Source organism: Molothrus ater, chromosome 7, assembly GCF_012460135.2.
Source record: "Molothrus ater isolate BHLD 08-10-18 breed brown headed cowbird chromosome 7, BPBGC_Mater_1.1, whole genome shotgun sequence".
NCBI lineage: Eukaryota > Metazoa > Chordata > Aves > Passeriformes > Icteridae > Molothrus > Molothrus ater.
In genome coordinates this window covers 27,039,925-27,061,027 of record NC_050484.2, presented here as the reverse complement: position 1 = coordinate 27,061,027, position 21,103 = coordinate 27,039,925, and the positions used below count along the sequence as shown (strand labels likewise).

The following is a 21,103-nucleotide window of genomic DNA, read 5'->3' as shown; positions in this document are numbered from 1 at the left end:
GGTTTAGAGAGTAAACCTGTTTGCTAGCAAACAATCGTCTTAAACAAGATCATCATTAATCCTGAATTCAGCTGTCAAAAGGACTGAGACTGCAAACTAAGTGGGAACAAGGAAAACCTGGTAATTTGTTTGTTAAATATTTGTAAACTGTCATGTCAGTAATGGATAATAAGAAAATTTTGAGCCTCCAGAGCTGATGCATAACACAAAGCTTTGCTGTATTGCACCTAAACTATTATCAATAGCACATTTATTATAATAATAGATGAAAAACAAGCTTCCTGGCTGAAAAACAAGATCAATTTGAGCTCAAGCTATTTGGACATGTTCTAAATGTTGTAATTAAAATGCAGCATGAATGTTCCTTTAAAAAAAAAAGGGAGAAAAATAGCCTTGCTACAATTACATATGCCATCCAGCCCTGACTCAATAGCCTGACCCTGAGGGAAAAAAAAAAAAAAAAAAGAACAGGCAGAATTGTATTTGTGTCCAGTCAGACATTTCTCATCTCCAGGGCTTGCTGCAGAGCCTAAGCTAACATGACTTTTCCTGTTGGGTCAGGATCCAGCCCAGCCTTGAAGATTTGATGCAGGGAGTCAGCCCTGGTTGCACCGAGCTCCCTGTGCCAGTCAGGATGTGATCACAGCAAAGAAACCCAGCTGAGCTCTATCTTGCTGCAAAAGCAACTGCAGTTTATGGTGGGAAAAAAAACCCCAAAAAACAAAACTACCCAAGCAACCAAAAAAAGAGATAAAGAAGCCACCTGTGTGGAAGTTTTCGGTCCTGGACCAAGTGCCTTGGGGACAGAAATGGCTGGAGTGGCTTTCTCCCCAGCACCCTCCCAGAGTTGCAGCACACATCAAAGCGGCAGCCCCGCCTCCCACAGCAATTAGAGACTCACAGACACTTCCCAGGAGCTGCCTGTCGCCCTGGAGAATTGGACTCTCCTTTTGTTCTGATAAAGAAGTGACTAGTGAGCTACAGCAATCTCCTGGTAGCTCTCTAAATAATTGTGTTCTCTTGTGTCTTTTAATCATAAGTCCCACGAGGCTCCTAACACCACATGTGCGCTCCAAATGGGCCCATCAGCTCGGCTTATCAAAGGGACTTCATTTAATCCCAGGCTTTGATGGAGACACCAGCAGCCAAAGTCCGCCCTAATGATTTTCTAAGTTTACTTATCTTGCAGATTTGGGGCATGAAGGGCACTTGGACTCCAAGTACAGCATTGATAATGGGAAACCATGAGGAGGAAGACAAAATTGGCAAGAGCTTGACAGTCTGAATCAAGAGAAATCACAGCAGAAACCTGGAAAAACAGTGGAGACTGAAAAGGCAAAACAAATCCCGTGATTGGTGTCACCACAAGCAACAACATGAGACTGGTAAAATAAATTGCTGGAGGCAATATCTACCTCTGAGTGAATATCACAGCTGTGAGACACCCACCAAGGAGAGGCCAAGAGGAGGAAAATCTAAGCTAGGAAATGCAGAGCCAGAGAAAAGCAGGCACAAAGTGCTGTGAATGGTGGAGCTGCTCTGACCTGGCAGCATCCCCTCCCAGACAGAGCAGGATGCAGTAGGCATGTAAAACACACCTTTACACAAAAAAAGTGCCTGCTCTTCCCTAAGCTCAAAAGAAGCTCAAATCTTTCAGAGCTGAGCATCTTTTAAAACCACTGGGATGACTTCTCTGCTCATTTTCAGCCCAACAGGTCAGTGGACCCCAGGAGGTGTAATACAGTGACACCAGCTAAAAAATGCTGAGCAGACTGAAGCAAAAACCCAAAGAAAGGAACTAAAATCCCTGGCTTCAAGGGATGCTAACAATGAACATTAGGACCAAAGGTATCACAGATAAGGGTTTAATAGAAAAGCTAAAAGCCCAGCCTTCTCCTGAGAGAGTTGACAGGAGAAGACTGGAACAGTGTTTCACTCCTGAGCTGTAAGTGATGGATGTGAACACACTGGGAAAAAAAAATTAAAAAAAAAAAAGGACTTTACTAGATAAAACTCAGCTGGTTCTGAAGCTCTCAATAGCCTTTAATAGTTTTCAGCTCAAATGGAAGAGGGAACTCAGAGCCTGCATTACAGAAGCAAGAAGTGATGTGGGCTGTGAGAAATGGAGCACAAAGCCCTTTGGTTACAAGCAGCAAATACAAAAGGATGCTGCAAGGGAGAAACAAAGAAATCCTCCAGTAGGGATGTAAAGGACTGTGCTGGCACCATTAGTACAGATGGATTCTTCATGGCACTATCAAAGTTTTGGTGGAAAATGGATAAAACATCTACCTGAAAACAGCCTAGGCCATTTATTTATTTTATACAGTGAATGCAGGTGGTCTAGGACAACCTTTGGGGAGAAAATGTAAAGAAAAACAGTGATATTAGCTCCAAAAGTAAATCCACAACCAGCAGACAGAAAAGGGTAAAATGCAAACATTACCCAGGCTGGCTAATCCCCACAAAAGGACTGACTGGTTAAAAACATGTCAAGTCCTTGGTCTCATGAGTGCTCTTTGGAGAGGTGGAGGACCTGAATCTGAGGAGAGCTTCCAGGAAGGTGCTTGTGGGTGGGGAGAGTGGGAAAGCCCAAACCTTCCCTTATTCCAAGTGATGAGATGGGGTACTGCACAGCTCCTTGGCCATCCCTGAAATAACAGGGCACTGATGACACCGGCTCTGGTGAGAAAGGAGCGGGAACACACAAATTAAATACCCTCTATGGAAAGAGGGAACTGTCTTCTCCTTGCTCTGCAGATTTTGGGCTGTATAAAGTGTCAGGAAGCAAAGCTGGCACTGACAGCCCATGACTGACACACACTGGGCTGGCCAGTGCTGGACCTGGGAGCTGCAGCCCCCAGAGAGGCATTGGAGCATCCGTGGAGCTCAGGGCACAGCAGGAGCTGGACTGCATGGCCTCACATGAGGGGAGCCACTGTGACTGACAGCACTTTGTCTTTTTGAAAGACAGCAGCTCCTGGTGCCTGGTGGTTCCTGCTGGCCTGTTACACCTCTAACCTGGGCAGGAAAAATCCATATTGGTACAGCACCTTTGAGAGGTTTCTTTCTTTGGTGAGGACAGCATGAAGCTGCTTGGAAAGTGTTTTGATGCACAGGTTAAACAGAGAAAGAGCCTGAACAATGGCTCCCAGCAGCTCCAAGACTTGGGTAGAGTCAGAGCTTCAAGCAAATTCACTTCCATTTGAAGAAACTTAATTTGTGAGTGGTACACAAACACAGCAAGGTCTGGGAGATGCCAGTTATTACCCAAGACCTGGTCACTGGGGATGGACAAATAGACCAAGAAGGAGCAGAAAGTGCCCTGCCAGGGTGCAGCTTGCTGCTCCTCAGCCACAAGATTCAGAAGCTGAAGCCTGACAGCACATGGTAATACACAGGGATAGGACAGGGCTCTCAGCAAAAAACACTGACACTGACTTATGAAAGGCCAAGCCTGGAATGGCCACAGAGCCAGCCCCACTGACACCAGCTGGCACTGGTGACAGAGGAGCTGCCCCTTTCCACCAGCTGCTGTTTCCATGCTGATGGCAGGTCTGTGATTGCAAAGGCAGCCCACTGACCACACACCACTGCTGAGATGGACGCAGCCTGTGTGGCTTTCTCTCACTTCTGTGCAAGAGACTCTGAAACTGGCTGGCAGGCCAGGGCCATAAATGAAGTGTAAACAGGCTGGGGCCACAGGCAGCACCAATGGATGCTCCAGGGCTGGTGACAGCAGTGTGTCAGTCCAAAAGTCCCTGTGGCTTGACTTGGCACAACACAAGGGCTGACTATGGGCAGCTAACCAGGCACAGGACAGGTGGGAGGGAGATGCTGGACAACCCCTGTCAGTGCTCTGAACTGATTTGCCTGCAGAAGATGTGTCAGGGCATACAAAGCCGTGACAAAAAGCCAGAGGCAAAGCAGCCAGGGCAGATACTGTTACCACCCAGACATTTGGCTTGGTGTGGTCTCTGCCCAGACACAGTTCTCCTGTGGGTCAGCAGCTTTTCTGGATGCAGGAAAGTGGGAGGCATTGTCCAGGACAGCTCCAAACAAACACACTGCTGCTGCCAGCCAGGAGGCTGCATGAGTGAGGAACAAGCAAGCTGCTGAGGGCTGGCAAAGTCATCAGGGAGAAGTGACTTGTGGGGAGGGAAGATCAGCATGTGGGACTGAGGGGGCTGACTGCTAGCAAAGGGAGTCATTTGGAGCTAACCTGGGAGTCTGCAGCAAGAGGAGAACCAAGCTGCAGCTTGGAAAGGGTACATGGCGAGTTAGTTCAGCTTCTTTTCCTTACACACATGGCTAGATCCATCAGGACAGGCCAAGCAGACTGTACAACGTATGCGATGACAAAAAATAATCCAAAGAGAAATGTTTGCTTGATTTGTGTATCTTCATCTTGGTTGCCAGTTGTCACATTGGTGGATTCTAGCTACAGCTCCCCATTGCTCTGACTGAATTGCTAAATTCAGGTTTACATTTTTACTTTCTGTAAGCAGATTAGAATTTTAATTAAGCACTAAGTCAGTGTTTTAGCAGGTTTTTGAGACTTTAGCTATTTATCTTGTTGATTACAGTTCTCTCAGGTCCTTAGTTGTGGCCTAAATTTAGAGCAATTCTGACTGACTGAGCCCTGCAGGATAACTGCTACAACTATTCATTAAAAACGAAGAGATCAGAGCTGATCAGCAGACTGTGGGAGCCTGCTGTGTGGCTGCTCTGCATCCTGACAGTCTTCTGATCTACAGGTGCTCGGGCCAGGTTAATGCTGATCTGCTGGCAAAACACAGCATGAAAGACTTAGAGAAGATGCAGTAGCTCCTTGATACAACGCTTAATAAGAAATTGTTTCCCTCCTTGTTATCCACCTGAGATGGTGAGGAAGGAGGGATTTTAAGCAAAGCAATTATTTTCTTTCACGCAATTTTCCATTAGGCAACAGGAGCCCTTCTCAAGGCAAAATGTTTGTGTCCCCCATTTTGTCTCTCTGGGGAGCACTTTGCAGGAGATAAACGAGGGTCCCTGTTTTACAAAGCACATGGGAAGCTCCCTCAAGGAAGCGATGCCACAGTTCATGTTTAGCCAGCTTCATGTGGAACTTTGGGGTTTTTTTCTAAATTGCTGGAGAATTTTAAAGGCCCCACATTTACCAGTACATGAGAGGTTTATCACACACATGAACATGAAAGACTAGCTATCAACAGCTAGTGAATCCAGCTATCAACATGGAAAACCCTGGCCAGATCTGTCAACATCTGGGACCAGACACATCTCTTAAATGCTGTTTTAGAATTGTATCACAATAACAAATGTAGTGATAATGAAATGCAGAGTCTGGGACCATCCAAAATTCAGCATGTGGTATTTGCCATGATGCTGATCTCCCAGGTTTAAGCAGCTTGTGCTAGAAAGTGGTTCTTGTAGCTCAGAAAAGAAATTCAATGCAGAGAAAAAAAGAGATTATCCTTCTTTATATGACCCTGGCTAAAACTTGTTAACCACCCCTAACTGTAGCTCTCCCTCCTGTGCTAATCACATGTAATAACATTCAGCTGCTTGCTCTGTTCCCATGGCTAAGCCAAGGTGGTGGCTCCCAGGGATGGTGGGGACATTGCCAGGGTAAAACCACCTGCTCCTCTCTCTGCTCAGTGCAGACCCACCAGTGCTGGTCTTCATGCTGGTTTTTGCAGTAGTCTGGAATGCCAAACCCATTTTCAAACCATGGGTGACCATCTCCAACAATGGTCCTTCACCACCAGCTAGGAGAGTGCTCTTCTGAATTCATCCACTTTTTAATCATCTGAGATTTCCTCTTCTCTATTCTCATGTTCTCTGCAATTAATTCAATGTAACTTCAGCTGTTCATTGAGGATTTGGGAAGACCTTGATCGAACAGCCCTTTGTTTCCTCCTTGCCCAGCAGTCTGCAGCTTCCTTGCCTCAGGCCAAAGCCAAGTAAAGTGAAAACTTTTTCTTTTAACTCGTTTACATTTCCCTTTCCCAATAAAACTCACATCTATTTGACTGCTCAGTAAACCACAACTTCCACCAGGGCCAGCCCTGCCTCAGTCTACTTTGCCAGCCCCACTTGAGTATCCAGAGAGGAACCAGCTCCTGACCTGGCCAGGCTCCTGCTTCCCCGAGAGTGGTGACAGCACACACCAGCTGCATTCAAGTCTGTCCCATGCAGCCCTCCTGGGGCTCATCTTCTGGAATTCTGGGATTGTGGTGAAAGGAAGATGGAAGAAAGGAGAGATGCAAGCCCCTTGAGCTGCACAGAGAACTTGCTACCTAAAGGCATTTGACTTCCTCAGAAAAAGGTAAATTTAAGGAACTGACAGCAAAGATGTTATTTTGCTGAGTTTGAAATCTCATTTTTATGCTTATCTCATGCAAAACTGGAAATAACACTGGTCACACTTACAACCTGCTAAGGGGAAAATTTGCAACAGCCAGTGCAAATGAATTTTCTGCACAAAATTCTTCCTCAGAAAGCACCTTTCAGAGAAACAGATAAACACACATACTTGCAGAGCAAAGCCAAACCCCTGCAATCTCCATGAAAGTTTGTGCAGCAACACATCTACAGGTCTCCACCACCTCTTCCCTGTCCCTCAGCTGGAGAGGATAATTCCTGTAGGTCAGTTGGAGTGAGCTTTCCCTAATCTGTGCCAGGGAAAGCTTCATCAGCAGCTGAGTGTCTGCAGTGACAGGTGAAGCTGGACAGGCAGCAGGTTGCTATTTCTCTATAGAGGTTCATTCAACTTTACATATGCTATCACTACTTTGGATCCTCCCTGTGATCCTAAACCAAAGAATTGTAAGGAATAAAGAATATTTTTCTAAAACAGGGTATGAAGAGCTGAGCATGGCCCCATCTCTGAGGTGATAATATGGAGGAAAAACCCAGAGACCTCATTACTCTATGGAATCAAGTCCCAAACCTTTGATCCAGTCTTGAGTCCATTTGAAAGTGATGCAAGGCCTCCAAGGATGGAGTTGTGGCTCTAAAACTGGAGAAGTGCTAGGCTGAATGTGCTATTTTTCCACCTTCTCCCACTACAGAAGGGGCAGCTCATTGTTAGAGCCCCCAGCCTGCTCCTGGCTGGTTGTGAGCATGCCAGTGGAAATCCCTCCAAACTGCTGGTGCATTCCAAATAAATGGGTCCAATTTAACAAAGCTACAACAGCAGCTGAAGCAGTGGGGAAGGATCATACCAGCAACCAAGCAGGCAGATCAGAGAAGGGAAAAAGCTTCCAATAGGTGATGATGAGCTGGTGGGAAGAAGTAACCAGTTCATGTCTGAGAGAAATGTGAACAGAGCCTCACAGTCCCCCCAGCAATTCCTGGGAGGGGCTGCAGGAGCAGCCCCCGGCCTCATGTTAGCACTTTATTTATAGCATTGCCTTCCTGTTCATAATCTTCCCAACTGTGAATTGCAATTTTTCCTTCCCCCAGCATTATGGTGACAGTTTGGAACACGGAGATGTTTGGAAAGGGGCAATTTGGCATCAGGAGTCTAAAAAGCAGATACAGATGACATCCTAAATGTATCTTTTATGAGTTTGGAACGATTCCTTTAAATTAAGCTCAGAGTCTGTGACAGCTTCTGGTAGTGTTGCCAATAAGGAAATAAAACAAAAAAAAAAAATCAAGAGGTTCTCAAGCATATGTAGTCTTAGAGATCTGGAGACCTTGCTTTCCCTCCTGCAACTTTGAACTGCTTACCAATGCTTCCCAAGGAAAGTGCTTCAATAATTTTAATTTGTCTCTACACCACATATGCCCTCGAACCCCAACATACTTTTAAATTCAAGGCTTATAAAAAATTAAATGCTCCAATAATTCTAAATTGTGTTTGTTCAGTGTTACTGGAGCCTGTCCATTCCTTTAGTTTGGGGATTTTTGTTTTGTTTGCAGTGGGTGGAGGAAGAAATGCTTTCTCTTAGTGCTTCAAATTGGAAGCCAGTCAAACAGCATCACAGCAGAGTGATTCAGCAGCCTCTGAGCCGATTCACAATGTGTCATAAAATGGGATTAGGAAAACAACAATGCTTGGACGAGAAAGAACCCACACAAAGAATCACAGCAGGAGAACAATACCAGAAAGAACAGAGGGGAATAATCCTCACTTGGCTTCTGAGAAGCAGGTTGGATGACCTAATTGGTGGCTTTCAATGCCCTTCATTCTCCATGGAGTTGCAGGGTTCAGCTGCCTGGATCCAGCCACCACAGCTTAATAAATGTTTCTGCATGGACTGAACCACCCCGAGTGTTCCTGCGTGCACATCTGCAGCCTCTTCTCATTTATCTGATGAGACCATGGGCCCCCTCTGGCACAACCCCAGATGCTACTTCACAGCAGGCAGGAGCTCATGCAGAACAAGTGGTGAAAGTCCATGCCCACTTAGGACGGGAAGCAGAGGGAGCAATCTTAGGCTGTGAGTTAAAACCAAAAAGCTGTGTTTTGTTAGTGTTACTCAAGAAGATACACACACACAGTGGCAGCACATCAAAGGAGCTGAGGTGGTGTCAAACTAAGTGTATTTCCTAGCACTGTCCTGAACAGGAATTAAACATGTATTATTTATCTCCTGAATCAAAGTATCAGCAACCACCTATGGCCAATGCCAAGATGGAAGAGGAAAGCATAATTTAAAACCTATTCTCTGTGAACCTGAAGATCCTATTGACAACCTTGTTTTAAATTAGGCCAGACCTGTTACAACTGTGGCCTTGAAGTGACAGAGGAAGGCAGGGACTCTCTCAGGAGTTTTACTAGATCAGCAGTGGTTGGATTACTCCTATGCAGAACATGAAATCACAGCTTCACGCAATTGAGGAAAATCAGACAATTATATCACAATTCCAATAAAATTGCTATATCCAAAGTCTGGTAGAGACAGACAAACAAGTAGGAAAAAGAAAAATCTCATATGCCATGGTCTCCTCTTGCAGACTGAAAAAATGATAAAGTGCATCCTTGTAAATAACTCACTGCAGGATGCCTGGAATTTTATAGAAACTACTGCAACTTGTCTCCCAGTGGGGAATAACTGAGGCATGAGATAAGAAATCAGCTATATCCTAACTTGCAGTGACAGGTGCTGTAAAAGGAAATGCCCAATAAAGGCTTAATGTATAGGAAGATGGCAAATAACTGTCTGGAATTCTGAAATAAGAAAGCATAAAGCAATTCTCTAATCATGTCTAATCAAAGAACACCATCAGTTGTTAAAAACTTCCAGGGGAAAAATGGGAGAGGTGGCAGCATGCTTGTCTTCGTCAGCAGTGTTTTGGGAATATTTTAGCCTGCAGAATTTAATTCCCTGTTATTACTTCTGAGCCTGAAGGTGAAAATCATAAATCAGAACCATTCATAACATGCAATAAGGGGATGAAATACTCATAAGGAGAGTTACATGATGAAATCCTTTGGGATTGTGTGTAACCCTTACAGTCCTTGATGATAGCATTAAAAATCCTTCAGTCACTAACATCTATTCTTCCCTAATTCCTATACTAGTTTTTCCTTTCTTCTTTCATAACATTTCTAGATTTTTGTGTCATATGGCATTCCTTCCACCCTTCCTACCTGCTGCCCTAAATATATGTTTAAGGCAAAATCATAGGAAAGCATTCCATGCTTAAAAAGATGGGCAGGTTTTAAATTACACTGTAATTACTAATAAGGGCTTTTAATACCTGAGGAGCTTTCCCAGGGAGTTTTGTTCTGATTTCAGGACCCCCATTGTTTTTATATAGGGCCATTTGATCCCATTTATAAGGTGGTTACATTTTGAGTAACAAAGACTGCAATGCTCTAAAATAAAATAACTCTGTCCCCACCCTTCTTTCACCTTCTCATAACTGAGTTTAAAAACAAAAATCCCAACCCATGATGTGTTAGAGCTTTGTTTTCTGAGTAACAAGACCAATCATGTTTCCTCTGCTTGAGGTCTCTCTCTTCTCTTCCTTTTCTTCTAGGTCCTCTGGATCCACACTGACATAGAAATATCCCATGATGGAGAAAATAATGCACACAGCAAAGAGGAGAACAGTGAACAAGACAAATTCAGCCCACTAGGAAAGAAAAAAGAACAGCAGGTCAGGAGACCCCAGACTCTCAGTCCGGAGGATATCTCTGCACTTTCAAGTGCTTTTTAAAGAGCTGGATGAAAATTATTTCTTAGTTTCCAAAATGGCTCACAAGATAGAAACTTTCTCATCCTGCTTTTCTGGTAAATGCTTTTACAAATAATGTGATTATAAATATGTAATACCTCTTGAAACAAAACAGATTGAGTTGGTTCCATTAAATCTGTTCTTACAAATCTGACTGGAACATACCCACCTGGGCTTTTTGCCTACAAGATTCTTTTGGGGAGGCAGATTTATGCTGGCCAGAAATAAGCCCCAGTTCACACCTTCATGGCATCATCCCAGAAGTTTCACAGCCTGAATTTAACTACCTCTGCACCATGACCATCTCTGTCAGCCTGACATATCAGGGATGTCTCAGGCAGCCTGGCAGGATTCCCCAGGTGAGACCCCTGAGGAAGAGCTGAGTGCCCACGGGTCTCGTTTCTGGGGAGCACTCAACGTGTGGCTGCCACTGTGTCCAGGCTCCAGGTGCAGACACAGTCAGCTTGTCTAGAGCTGAGCTCCAGCAGCATTACCAGCACAGGTCAGGTACTTCCAGCCCTTGGAGGGCCAAGGAAGGCCAGTGCTCCCCAGGGGAGCTCCACTGAGGGCCCCACAGAGCAGGGGCAGGAGGACAGCTCAGAGTGAGCTGCTGTCAGCTCAGGGGCAGGAGCCTGGGGCTGGGCAGACAAGCTGTGCACCAGGACATGGCCATCCAGAAGCACCAGAAGCCTGTTGCAAAGCATAACCTCTTTTTTAAGAGCCAACCATACCTGTGCCATTGGTGCAGCCTCGGCAACAATGAGCACAAAGGTATTCCCCACAGCCACGGTGAGCAGCCAGCCTGCCTGCAGCACCGACTTCATGCTGGCTGGAGACTGAAAAGAGGAGAAGGGCCTGATCAGTGGGAACCGCGCTGCGCCCTTCGGCCCTGCTTCACCCTCTGCAGTCCTGCCCAGTGCAGGTGCCACTGGGCTCAGCCTAGGAGGAGATGCTGGAATTTCCTCTGTGTGGAGTAGTTAATCTGTGCTTAATCTCAACATCTGCATACAAGGAGCTTTCAAAACATTGACAGGAGGACACATGAAGACGCAGGAGGTGCTGGTGTTGCAGAGCTGAATCCGGGTCATCCCCAACCTGCAGCATCTGAAATGGTACCATCAGGACGTCCAAGGAGCCACAAAAGCCCTGCAGCTTGGGATCTGGTGCCATGTGGCTGTACACCTTTGGAAAAGAGACTGGATCTTGATGTTAAATTTCCTGCTGAGGACAAATTTTTCACATCCCATTACAGATCATCCCACTGCATTAATCATCCTCATTAATAAACATCTGCACCTTACTCCAGGGATAGATTTGAGCAGCTTCAGTAGCTGTTTGACCATGTAATGTCTCAGTCCTCTCTTCTCATCAACCTCCCTAGACAACAATCAAATCATCCCTTGCAGGTTCATTACCCCTTGCTCCCTTGTTACAATCTTGCATGTTTAGACCCCTTCAGTCTCTCAATTTAAACCAGGTGCCAAATCCTTACGCCACCCTGTAGCCCTTGAGATACCTTGCCTTTATATCACTGAAAAATACATAGCACAAAATACTTCACTAGGAGAAAACCCTGATATAAAAATATTCAGACTTTTCCCATTAACTATCCAGTTCTGTTCTGTGTTCTCAGGCATACCAGAAAAGGATATTTCTGAATATCACTGAGAACAGGTACCTTCGGAATATGAATTAATTTAGCTTCAGGGCACCCAGAAAGCTGTGTTACAATCCCACTTTCAGCTGAAGGATAGATAACATTGTTAGTGTCATGTCAAAAGTGGTATGACAAGTCAATGACAGATGCAGAAATAAATCTTGAAGTCCAATTGTAAGGTCGTTATCTTTAAGTGGAGTACCTGAGAATAGGAGAAGGCCAGACCTGTAATGGAGAACATCACCTCCCCAGCAGATATCAGTAAATATTGTGGTAACTGCCAGGCCATATGGACGTTGTTGGCTTTGATGTCTTCTGACTTCCAAGTCTCAACAGCACCTCCAGAAATCTAGCAGGAAATTAAAGGCACACTGATTAGTTGCTGAAAGATCAGATCTTTCTTAGCCTGGACAACAGCAGTAAATTTACCAAAAAACAAAGTTTTAAGCAAAGGTGGAAAAAAAGCCCTGCCTTTGAAGCAAACTATGGCTCTCAACCCTGCCATTTTCAAGCCTGTTGGGAATAGGATGACTCCTCCTGCACAGGGCAGAGAGAGCAGGATGGAAGCATTCCAGCTCATTTAGGTACCACAAGAATTCCCTGAATTATTGCAAACCAACCAGTTGTCTTCTGTAGTGGGGCTGGGAAAAGCCTGTGAGGTTCCAGTGCAGAGCCTGTGACCAGCTGCTCTCCCCAAGGTTGAAAAAGGATGAGAGGGTGTAAGCGCTCATTGCATCCATGTGGTCACTGCTCCCATCTTATCAGCACTGTACAACTTCCCTATGATATCATTGATACCCAAACAAATTCAGCTCAGGAATGCCAAGAGTAGCAAAGACAGCTCCATATTAGATCTATTCAGATAGTTATGGTAGCTGTATTCCTAATTATTTTTGTTTCTTTCCCCAGGTGTAATTAATACTGCCTGTGATGCACAGAGGCTCAGAGGCTGAGAAAGATTTGACTAGAAGCCAGGAAAACACTAGATTGAAATGACTTCAGGCAGAAAGCCCTGTGTTTAAGGAGAGTACTTGGGAAAATACAAGGGATGTTTACGAGATGTTCTTAATCACCAATCATTGCCAGGGAGGCAAATCAAGAGACTGTATTTCCGCAGGCTAAAAGGGGTGAGAAGAGTGCTGTGCATTGCTCTTTAGCCCATAAAGAAATGTCACAAGCACCATGCTGTAACTGCACACTGAGGAAGGCGGGGTAGAAGGCAGAATCCCCATGATTTAAGTTTCACAGTTCAGCTACATTAGCAGACTAATATATTGTATTCTTGGTTCTTCTATATGGCACTCCTGGCAGAGGAGCAGGGCTCAGTACAAATCACTGCAATAATTAAAAGTGATCTTGGCCTCAAGCAAACTAACTCTCTACAGAAAGCAGAAACCACAGACAGAGAGATGGAAAAACAGAGGATGAAAAATATTGAAGTACTAGCACAGGGTTCAGAAGGGCTGAGGCACAGAGCCACGCTGAGCAGCCAGGGCTATAGCAGGGACTTATGCAGATGGGACCACAAACTGGAATCCTTGGCACAGTGACATGGGACACATTTACCTCAGCTGGCCCTGTTACCAGTGGCTCTGGGGCCATTTTCTTAGAGTTATATTTTTAATGCAACTTCTCTATCTGGTTTCTCATCTGGTGAAAGAGGCTTGCAGCCATGGGAGAGGGGTCTGGCCAACATCACTTCAAGTGTGTGTGTTTTATGTACATAAATCTCTGCACTCACAGATGGCAGCATCTGCTTGTTCCCTCCAGGGCTGTACATCCCACTCCAGCTACTGGAATTGGAAAAAAAAATGCCAGGTGCTTCATGGCTATATTTTTCCCCCAATGTATTTGGACTCTGCAGACATGAACAGCTCCCATTAATTGCCCAACAGGGAGATGCTACTGCCAGGGAGTTGCTGACAACACTTTGCTCTGCTCATCACAACACAGCAGCCAAAGTCCCAGAGGGCAGCTTAGCAGTGTGTCCTGTCAGACCCAGTTTGTCTGTGTGCCTTTGTGGTGGAAAGGTTAAAATGGGAACTAAGCTGATCACGTTCATCTCTGTGGCTCCAGCCAGCTGGACCAGGGTTGAAGCAGTGTGTCTGAGAGGTTGGCAGGCAGGGAAAGGAACCCACCCTCTCAGAAGTGCTCAGACCTTATCAGGGCTAGGCTGTTCAGAAAACCAAGCCTTGACTTTATACTAGGCTCCAAATTAGCTGTACAGACAGTGAGAGGAGGAAACAGATGTACAACCTCACCAACCTCCTCCCTCAAGACTTTGTCCCTCTTCCCCCTATGCATAATCTACAAAATCTTGGAAGATCAGACTTTAGTTCAGTAAGCTAAATGTGAGGATAGAGCAGACTGTTTCTGCAATTTTTTTGAGTGTGAGGCACCACCAGGTACAATATTTTAAGACCACAAGCAGAGCCAGCTCTTGGCAGATGGTAATAACTCTTTGCAGTGCTCTGGGTCAATGTTAACTACTCAAGGATGGCATGAGACCAGCACAAACCACAGATCACATGATTTTCTATGGAGGATTTCTATCAAGGAAAAGATTTTAATTCTTTTTAACCCATGCAGTCTGACATGATCACAGTGTAAGGTGGAACAAATATACACTCATCTCACTAATGTAGGTACCAAAACTTTTCACAATCCCTTTGATAACAGGCTGCCTTCAGAGGGCTACTGCCCAGGGATCAGAGAGTGGACAAAGCACAGGAACAAAAGCACTAACAGAGAGTAGAAGAGGAGTGTGTGACCATCATAGGAACACTTACATTAGTTATCACAACAGTGTATGAGGCACCAAAGTCAAGCAGCCCCAGCTCCAGGGGGAACTCTCCTGTTTCAGTTATGCATTTTCCATCATTATATCTAGATAAAAGGATGAAGGACAGTATTTCCCAATTAGTTCCACAAACAAAGAACACAGAGCAGAGCTATCAAACACGCCCCTGAAATGGAGCAGGGAGGATGCAAGATGTAAAAATACAGTAGCATTTACATCAAACAATCACTGGAGTTCTTGCTATCTTATCTTTCTAGAAGCACTTGGGCACTGACTGGAATTCACCTAATGACCCAGGCCATTGCTAACATTTTTAATGGTTTCTGCTCTTTCTTAGCGCTGATATAATTTTTTTCCTCCCCTTAGGTTTATTTCCCTCCCTGAAATTTTGCTGCATTTCTTCAGGAAATGTAGGCCAGACAAGTAGTCAACAGGATCTCAGAGATATGGACCCAGAAGCAACTTTGTTTCCTTTCAATAGAGCAAATTAGCTTTCATATTTGTTCTTCTGATTTTGGATGTGCGAGATGGCACAGAAGCTCAGTAGCATTGCCACAATGGATGCTGCGTCCTACTAAATTGCAGCAATAAATATTTTGGATGGAGCTGATGCAGAGAAAAGCCATGAAGCTTGTTTTGAAACATTGGAAATGCTAGAAATACCCTACAAGAGCCAACTCCAGTGCTGCCAAACCCAGGCCATATGGAGCCCCTGTCTAACAAGCCCAGCCTGCAAAGCCATGTAATGCTACTTGATGTTACCAGCCCACATACTAACACTTGGTAGCGTGGAATATGAACTGGCCTTTCCCTGAGAGCACCATAACACGAGGAGCTTGGGCCTGAGAGAGTAACAAAATAAAGCAGGCACTAAATGGCAGAGGAGACTTTACCATGTTCCACCTTACTCCACTGGCAGATGCACAGGAATGGCCAGTCTCTTCCCTCCAGGCCCCCACATAATGTGAATAAAAACTTCTGCACACGCGAGTGGCCTGGAGCACCTGCTCTGCACTGAGTTGATAATTCTGCTTTTTACAAACATCTGCCCCCACAACCACATGCCAAGACAATAACAATGCAGGTTTTGCTATTAGGCTGAGAAAAGTCTCTTTGTACCCAAGGAAATGCTTCAGCAAGGACCTTCAGCTTGGGAAGAGAGACTTACATGTCCCTCTCCAGCAGTGAGTACTCAGAAGCACTGTAGTTTTTCTGAACAACAATGAAACTTTTGCTATCGATGGTGAGGTTGACATCTTGGCTCAAAGCATTAACGAATCTGCAAAGAAACCATATTTCATTGACCTGTCACACAGGGCAGGAGAAGCATAATAGCAGACACTTTAGAAGTTTGCATATTCTCCCAAAGCATTCTGTAATTCCACAAGTTTATGAGAGTCTCTTCTGCAAGTTACCAAAATATTTGTTTGATTCATTGCCTAGTTTTTCAATACAAGATTATTTTCCCTGTTGCATTAGTTTACCCTCTTACTCTCTTTTTTGTGAAAACTGATCCTCACTTTTTGGGGTCTAGAACCTCCTAGCAATCCAGTCTCAGAGACCAACAAAGATTGCAGCAAATTCTGAGGAGGCCATGAAGATGATCAGAGGGCTGAGGCACCTCTCCTGTGAAGACAGGGCAAGGGAGTTGGGGCTGTTCAGCCTGGAGAAGAGAAAGCTCCAGGGAGACCTAAGAGCATCTTCCTAGTACCTGAAGAGGTCCTGCAAGAGAGCTGGAGAGGAGCTTCTTACAAGGATATGGAGTTATAGGACAAGGGGGAATGCCTTTAAAGTGAAAGAGGGTACAGTTAAATCGTGTTAGATTTTAGGAAGAATCTCTTCATTATGAAGGTGGTGAGACACTGGAATAGGTTGCCCAACAAAGTTGTGCATGCCTCATCCCTGGAAATGTTCAAGGCCGGGTTGGATCGGGCTTTGAGCAACCTGTTCTAGTGGGAGGGGTCCCTGTCCATGGCAGGGGTGTTGGTACAAGGTGATCTCAAGGTCCCTTCCAACCCAGACCATTCTGTGACACTATGGTGACTGTTCCACGGCTCTGTGAGGGGACAGAGTCTCAGCTGATCACAGGAAACTCTGAAGTTGTGCATCCTGATGAGCCGGTGCACCATGCTGGCAAAGAAGCAGCCTCTACCAACAGCAAGGAGTTTTCCAGCATAATAAGATATCTTCATCAAAACTAAAACTTATATGGGAACAGTTTGTTTGGTGTTTTTTCATAGAAAAAAGACAGTTTCCTTCTGGCAATTCAAAAACTGATAGTAAAACCAAATGCTTTTCATTTGACCTATGTTTTAAGATATTTTGCTTTTCAGCTCTTTAAATGGGGGTGAAATCCCTGAAGTTAGTCAAGTGCTTAACAAAAGTAAAGTTTTAGTGCAAAAATAGTTTCCTCCTAGTGAAACTTCTTTACAAATTCTTAAATGGGAAGTATGGGGATTTGGTCAAAAATCTCCCCAAGAAAATATAAAAAAATTCTGACTGAATCAAGTCTTCAAGGTGTTTAGTCAATAGAAACCTTCACAAGTACAGGGCTATGAAGAGATACTGCTCTCCTACTTTGTTTATACAGGTTTTCAGATAAAGGGGTTGGACATTGATTTTAAGGTTTTATTTGTTTGGTTGTTTTTTTGTTTTTATTTTGTGGTGGGTTCATTTTGTTGCTTTGTTTTTTTTTCTAATTTCACCTTGCCCAAATCCTCTAGAAAGTCTAGCTGGAATCCTGGTTTTTTGGGGTTTTTGGGGGTATTTTGGGTTTTGTCTGTTTGGTTTTGGTTTGGTGGTTTGTTTTGTTTTTTGAAGGTTTTTTTGCAAATTTGCATCTTTTGCACCTCAGCAGCCAGCACAAACCAGAACAGGAGTGTTCATGGACTAAATGGGATAGCTCAAATTAGGAAGAGTGCACTAAGCGAGTCCAATGCCCAGCTGAATTGTTATGAGGATGTAAAATTGTTGCTGCATCCAATTTAGTAGACACTTGTACATGAGTTTGGGTGAACATCATGGGTTGGCCAATTTGCAAAGGACATAGCAACAGCTCCTATCCAAATTGCTGCTTCCCTTTCATCAGGGAGATGAATTTGCCACTTTTCCAAGGAAGGAGCTCTTTTATGTTGCCATCAGAGCCCAGACTACCCTAGGCAGTGAGCAGCAACAGTTCTCAGCTCTGCATGGCATGTGTGGGAGGTGACACTCTGTCAAGCCTCCACAGCTGACACCCAAGTCTTGCATGAGAAGTGTGGACTGGATTCCAACCCAAGAACATCTGGGCTATGTTACATACAGATGCATTAGACAAAAGCACTTTCCCTCTCCCAACCACCGCCAAATCCTCAAAAAAAAAACCCCATTCCTACCTAACAGCTGCCAAACCATTTTCTGGCTTTGCTTCCAAGTCTGTAATCTAAAGAGAGGAAGAAAAAAAACCATCAAACATATTTATTAATGCTGTCTTACAATGTGTGGCAGACAACAGTGGTGTCTGCAGAGTTACACACGTGCTGCAAAGCCTGTGGAAATTGACTGGACTCTCACATAAGCTTTACATCAGGCCACAGCTGGGGAGCCCTGGTACAATGAAGCCAATGGCAAAACTTCATCTCCTCCAATGGCTTAGGATGAGATCATACCTTTTCTCCTCATCTCTTCTGTAACAAAGGCTGCTGAGTTTCAGCCAGTCACCCTTCTACTGAGGAATGTAACACTCTCCAAAAAAAGTATTTTTTGATCTTGAGCTAGCAAGAGAGCATTATCCACATTAGCATCTTTCAGTGACTACTTACAATTAAACTTAAGTGCATCACTCCTAAAAAATCTGCAAATGCCTAACTTTCAGACCCTGATTCTTGTCATATTCATAGACTTCACAGAAGTCTAAAGCTGAGAGGAACTGCTAGGTTACTCTGCTGATGATCATGCATCACTCATGCTTTCCCTGATCCTCAATACTCAAGAGATTAAACTGTTGTAATGTGCAGGCACAGAGTAGGAGAAACCAAGACGCTTGTTTGTGCTCACAAACAGATCCCTGCAGACAGGTCCCTGCAATAGCCATCTGGATGGGCACACTGGGGAGTGAGAGTGTCTCTCCTGGAGACCACAGCTAGCACAGCAGCTAGATAGTTAATTGACACTCATTTGGAGAAACCTGTTTGGTGTACAACACTGAAAAAACGCAGTTAAGTCACAGCCCTGCCCTGGAGGTTGTATGTCACAAAAAAAGAACACAAAGCAAAGCTCTTGGCTGGTAGAAATCCAGAGCTGTGCCATGTCCACTGAAGATGGCAGGGCAATTTCAATTTGCACTGCCCACAGATGGAACCCAGGCAAGCCAAGAGGGACTTTAGAAACTGGCTCTCTCTCAAAATTTTCTGGCCCTTTCTCCACACTTTTTTTCCTGATGCAAACCCCTGAGTTTCTGAGACCAGGGATCCAGAATTTCAGTATATCTATTAATGTCTATTGTACTTCAGAGTAATATGCTACCCACAAATAACATATGCCCTAAATAATAAATAGCCACAGTGAATAATAAATGTCAGAGCAATAAATAATAAACAGCAACATCATTTTTTTTCCATGGGAGACACATGGGGATGAATACTCTCATTCCTTGCAGACAGACCAGCCAAACTATTACTCGTTTTCACTGATGATCCCCAGAGCTCTCAAATTCATTTCCTGCCTACTCAACAGCCCACAAAGGAGAAGAAACCAATTTGAGATAGGATTCTTCCAGGAAAGCACTCCCACCTGAGTGAGTGGGCCAACCCAGCAGTGAGGGAGGTAACTCGAGGGTGAGCCCTGCAACACAGCAGTGATGCTGGCACTGTTTTCCTTGTGTTGCAATGCTGGAAAAGTATCATTTATCACACTGTCTTCCACATCTCCCTTATCTAGAGCTGTGAATGACAGGTCAATAGCATCACCCAACAGCACAGATGTTTCCCAGCACATGAGAGCCTGCCTGTGCCAGGGTAGGCATTAATTTAAGCACAGTCTAGACAGCTGGGGCAGCATAGATGTACTGGAGGTCTGAGATTGCTATGCTCCAAACCTGTTGAAGGCTTTTGCTTCTTAAAGACTGTATGAAAATCACAAGTATCCATTTCCTAAAGAAACAGCACACAGCTTTCAGGGTCACAGGGAAACTTTGTGTGCTATTGAGCCCCAGACTCCAAATCAAAAAGTCTGATCATCAGCAAAAAACCTTGATGCTATGACAAAATAAATTCTTTAAATTAATTTTTTAAAAGTTATATGGTTTCTACTATATAATATTGAATGCTTGGTATGGCTACCCTGCAAGGTAAAAGGCTCAAGAACTGCAAAGAGAATGGATATTTTAGCATGAGGACAGATTCTGATGGCATTTACACACCTGCCACAATGTGCACTAACACCATGAATTTCAAGACAGCTTCTTAGGATACAGCTATGCATAAAAGGTATCAGAATCTGCCCTATACATCCCATATGCCCCTCTCTGATTGTTGCAGAAATACACAAAAGTCCAAATACAGCCAGCTCTGCTGCAGAGCCTGAAATGAGCTTAATCATTTATTCTGTTCAGCAAAACAAATGGGCCTTCTGTGCTTTTTCACTAAACACTTGCAATAACTAATCCCAGAATCATTCCTCTGATGCTTTTATTCCATGGCCAGCCCTAGAGCCTCTTTAACATCTTTGCTTTATAGAGCCATCTTGGGGGAAAACCCCTGGCTCTGTTTCCCCAGCTTTCTCCAGCTCTGCTGCCTAGCAGGCATGACTCTGCTCTCCCACTGCAGCACTCAGTGGATTAAAGTGTGCCCAGAAACTCTCAGATGCCACAACGCCTCTATTAATCAACCAGCAGAAATGTGTACAGATCCAGTGCCTCTAGCTAAGAAGTGAGTTTTAGACCATCTGAGAGCAATCAGACAGACATTGCAACTGAGCAAATGAATTAATGAGCCTATCACCCCATTGTAGCATCACAGCCATTGAATTAATACTGTATTTACACTTCACTCCCACACTCACTAAGCGGCTTGATAGGCTTCCTTCTGCCTCAAAAACAATTAAGCTGTATACTGATTTTTCCTTCACGGTGTAGTTAAAAGCAAGAGTCAATCCTTGATGTTGCAGGGTGAAGTGAAGGCTCTGTTGCTCTCCATTCAATATTAATTTTGAGTACTCAGCTGGGTTCTGTGGAAGAAAATAAACTTGGTTATACTTTCTTCAGATAAGAAAGGATTTGTATTTTCCTACCAGGTGCAACACTATCCCCTCTTTAAGGGAGTCTGTAATCCTGTTATCCTCTATTCCTAATTACAGGTGAATGTAAGGTGTATCCTTTGCTGGGGAAATTCTTCTCCAAATGTTCAATTTCTGTTTCATATAACAGAGATATTATGCTTCATTTGTAAAGCTATTCCCATGCACTTCTAGGGCAA

At 44.3% G+C, this 21,103-nt stretch overlaps 1 protein-coding gene across 6 annotated transcripts in view; it reads right to left on the bottom strand.

Moving 5' to 3' along the window:
- Positions 1 to 8,768: 8,768 nt before the first annotated feature.
- Positions 8,769 to 21,103, bottom strand: part of SLC15A2 (solute carrier family 15 member 2) — a 52,074-nt gene continuing 39,739 nt past the window's right edge. For 3 of the 6 annotated variants that reach the window (XM_036386973.2, XM_036386972.2, XM_036386977.2), the window contains 7 exons: positions 20,691 to 20,855; positions 18,026 to 18,072; positions 15,820 to 15,930; positions 14,641 to 14,737; positions 12,054 to 12,200; positions 10,926 to 11,030; positions 8,769 to 10,092 (listed from right to left, as the gene is read on the bottom strand). In XM_036386973.2, the coding sequence (XP_036242866.1) occupies positions 9,916 to 10,092; positions 10,926 to 11,030; positions 12,054 to 12,200; positions 14,641 to 14,737; positions 15,820 to 15,930; positions 18,026 to 18,072; positions 20,691 to 20,855 (849 nt within the window). In that variant the 3' untranslated portion in view covers positions 8,769 to 9,915. The other 3 variants (XM_036386974.2, XM_036386976.2, XM_036386979.2) reach the window with 3 other exon arrangements.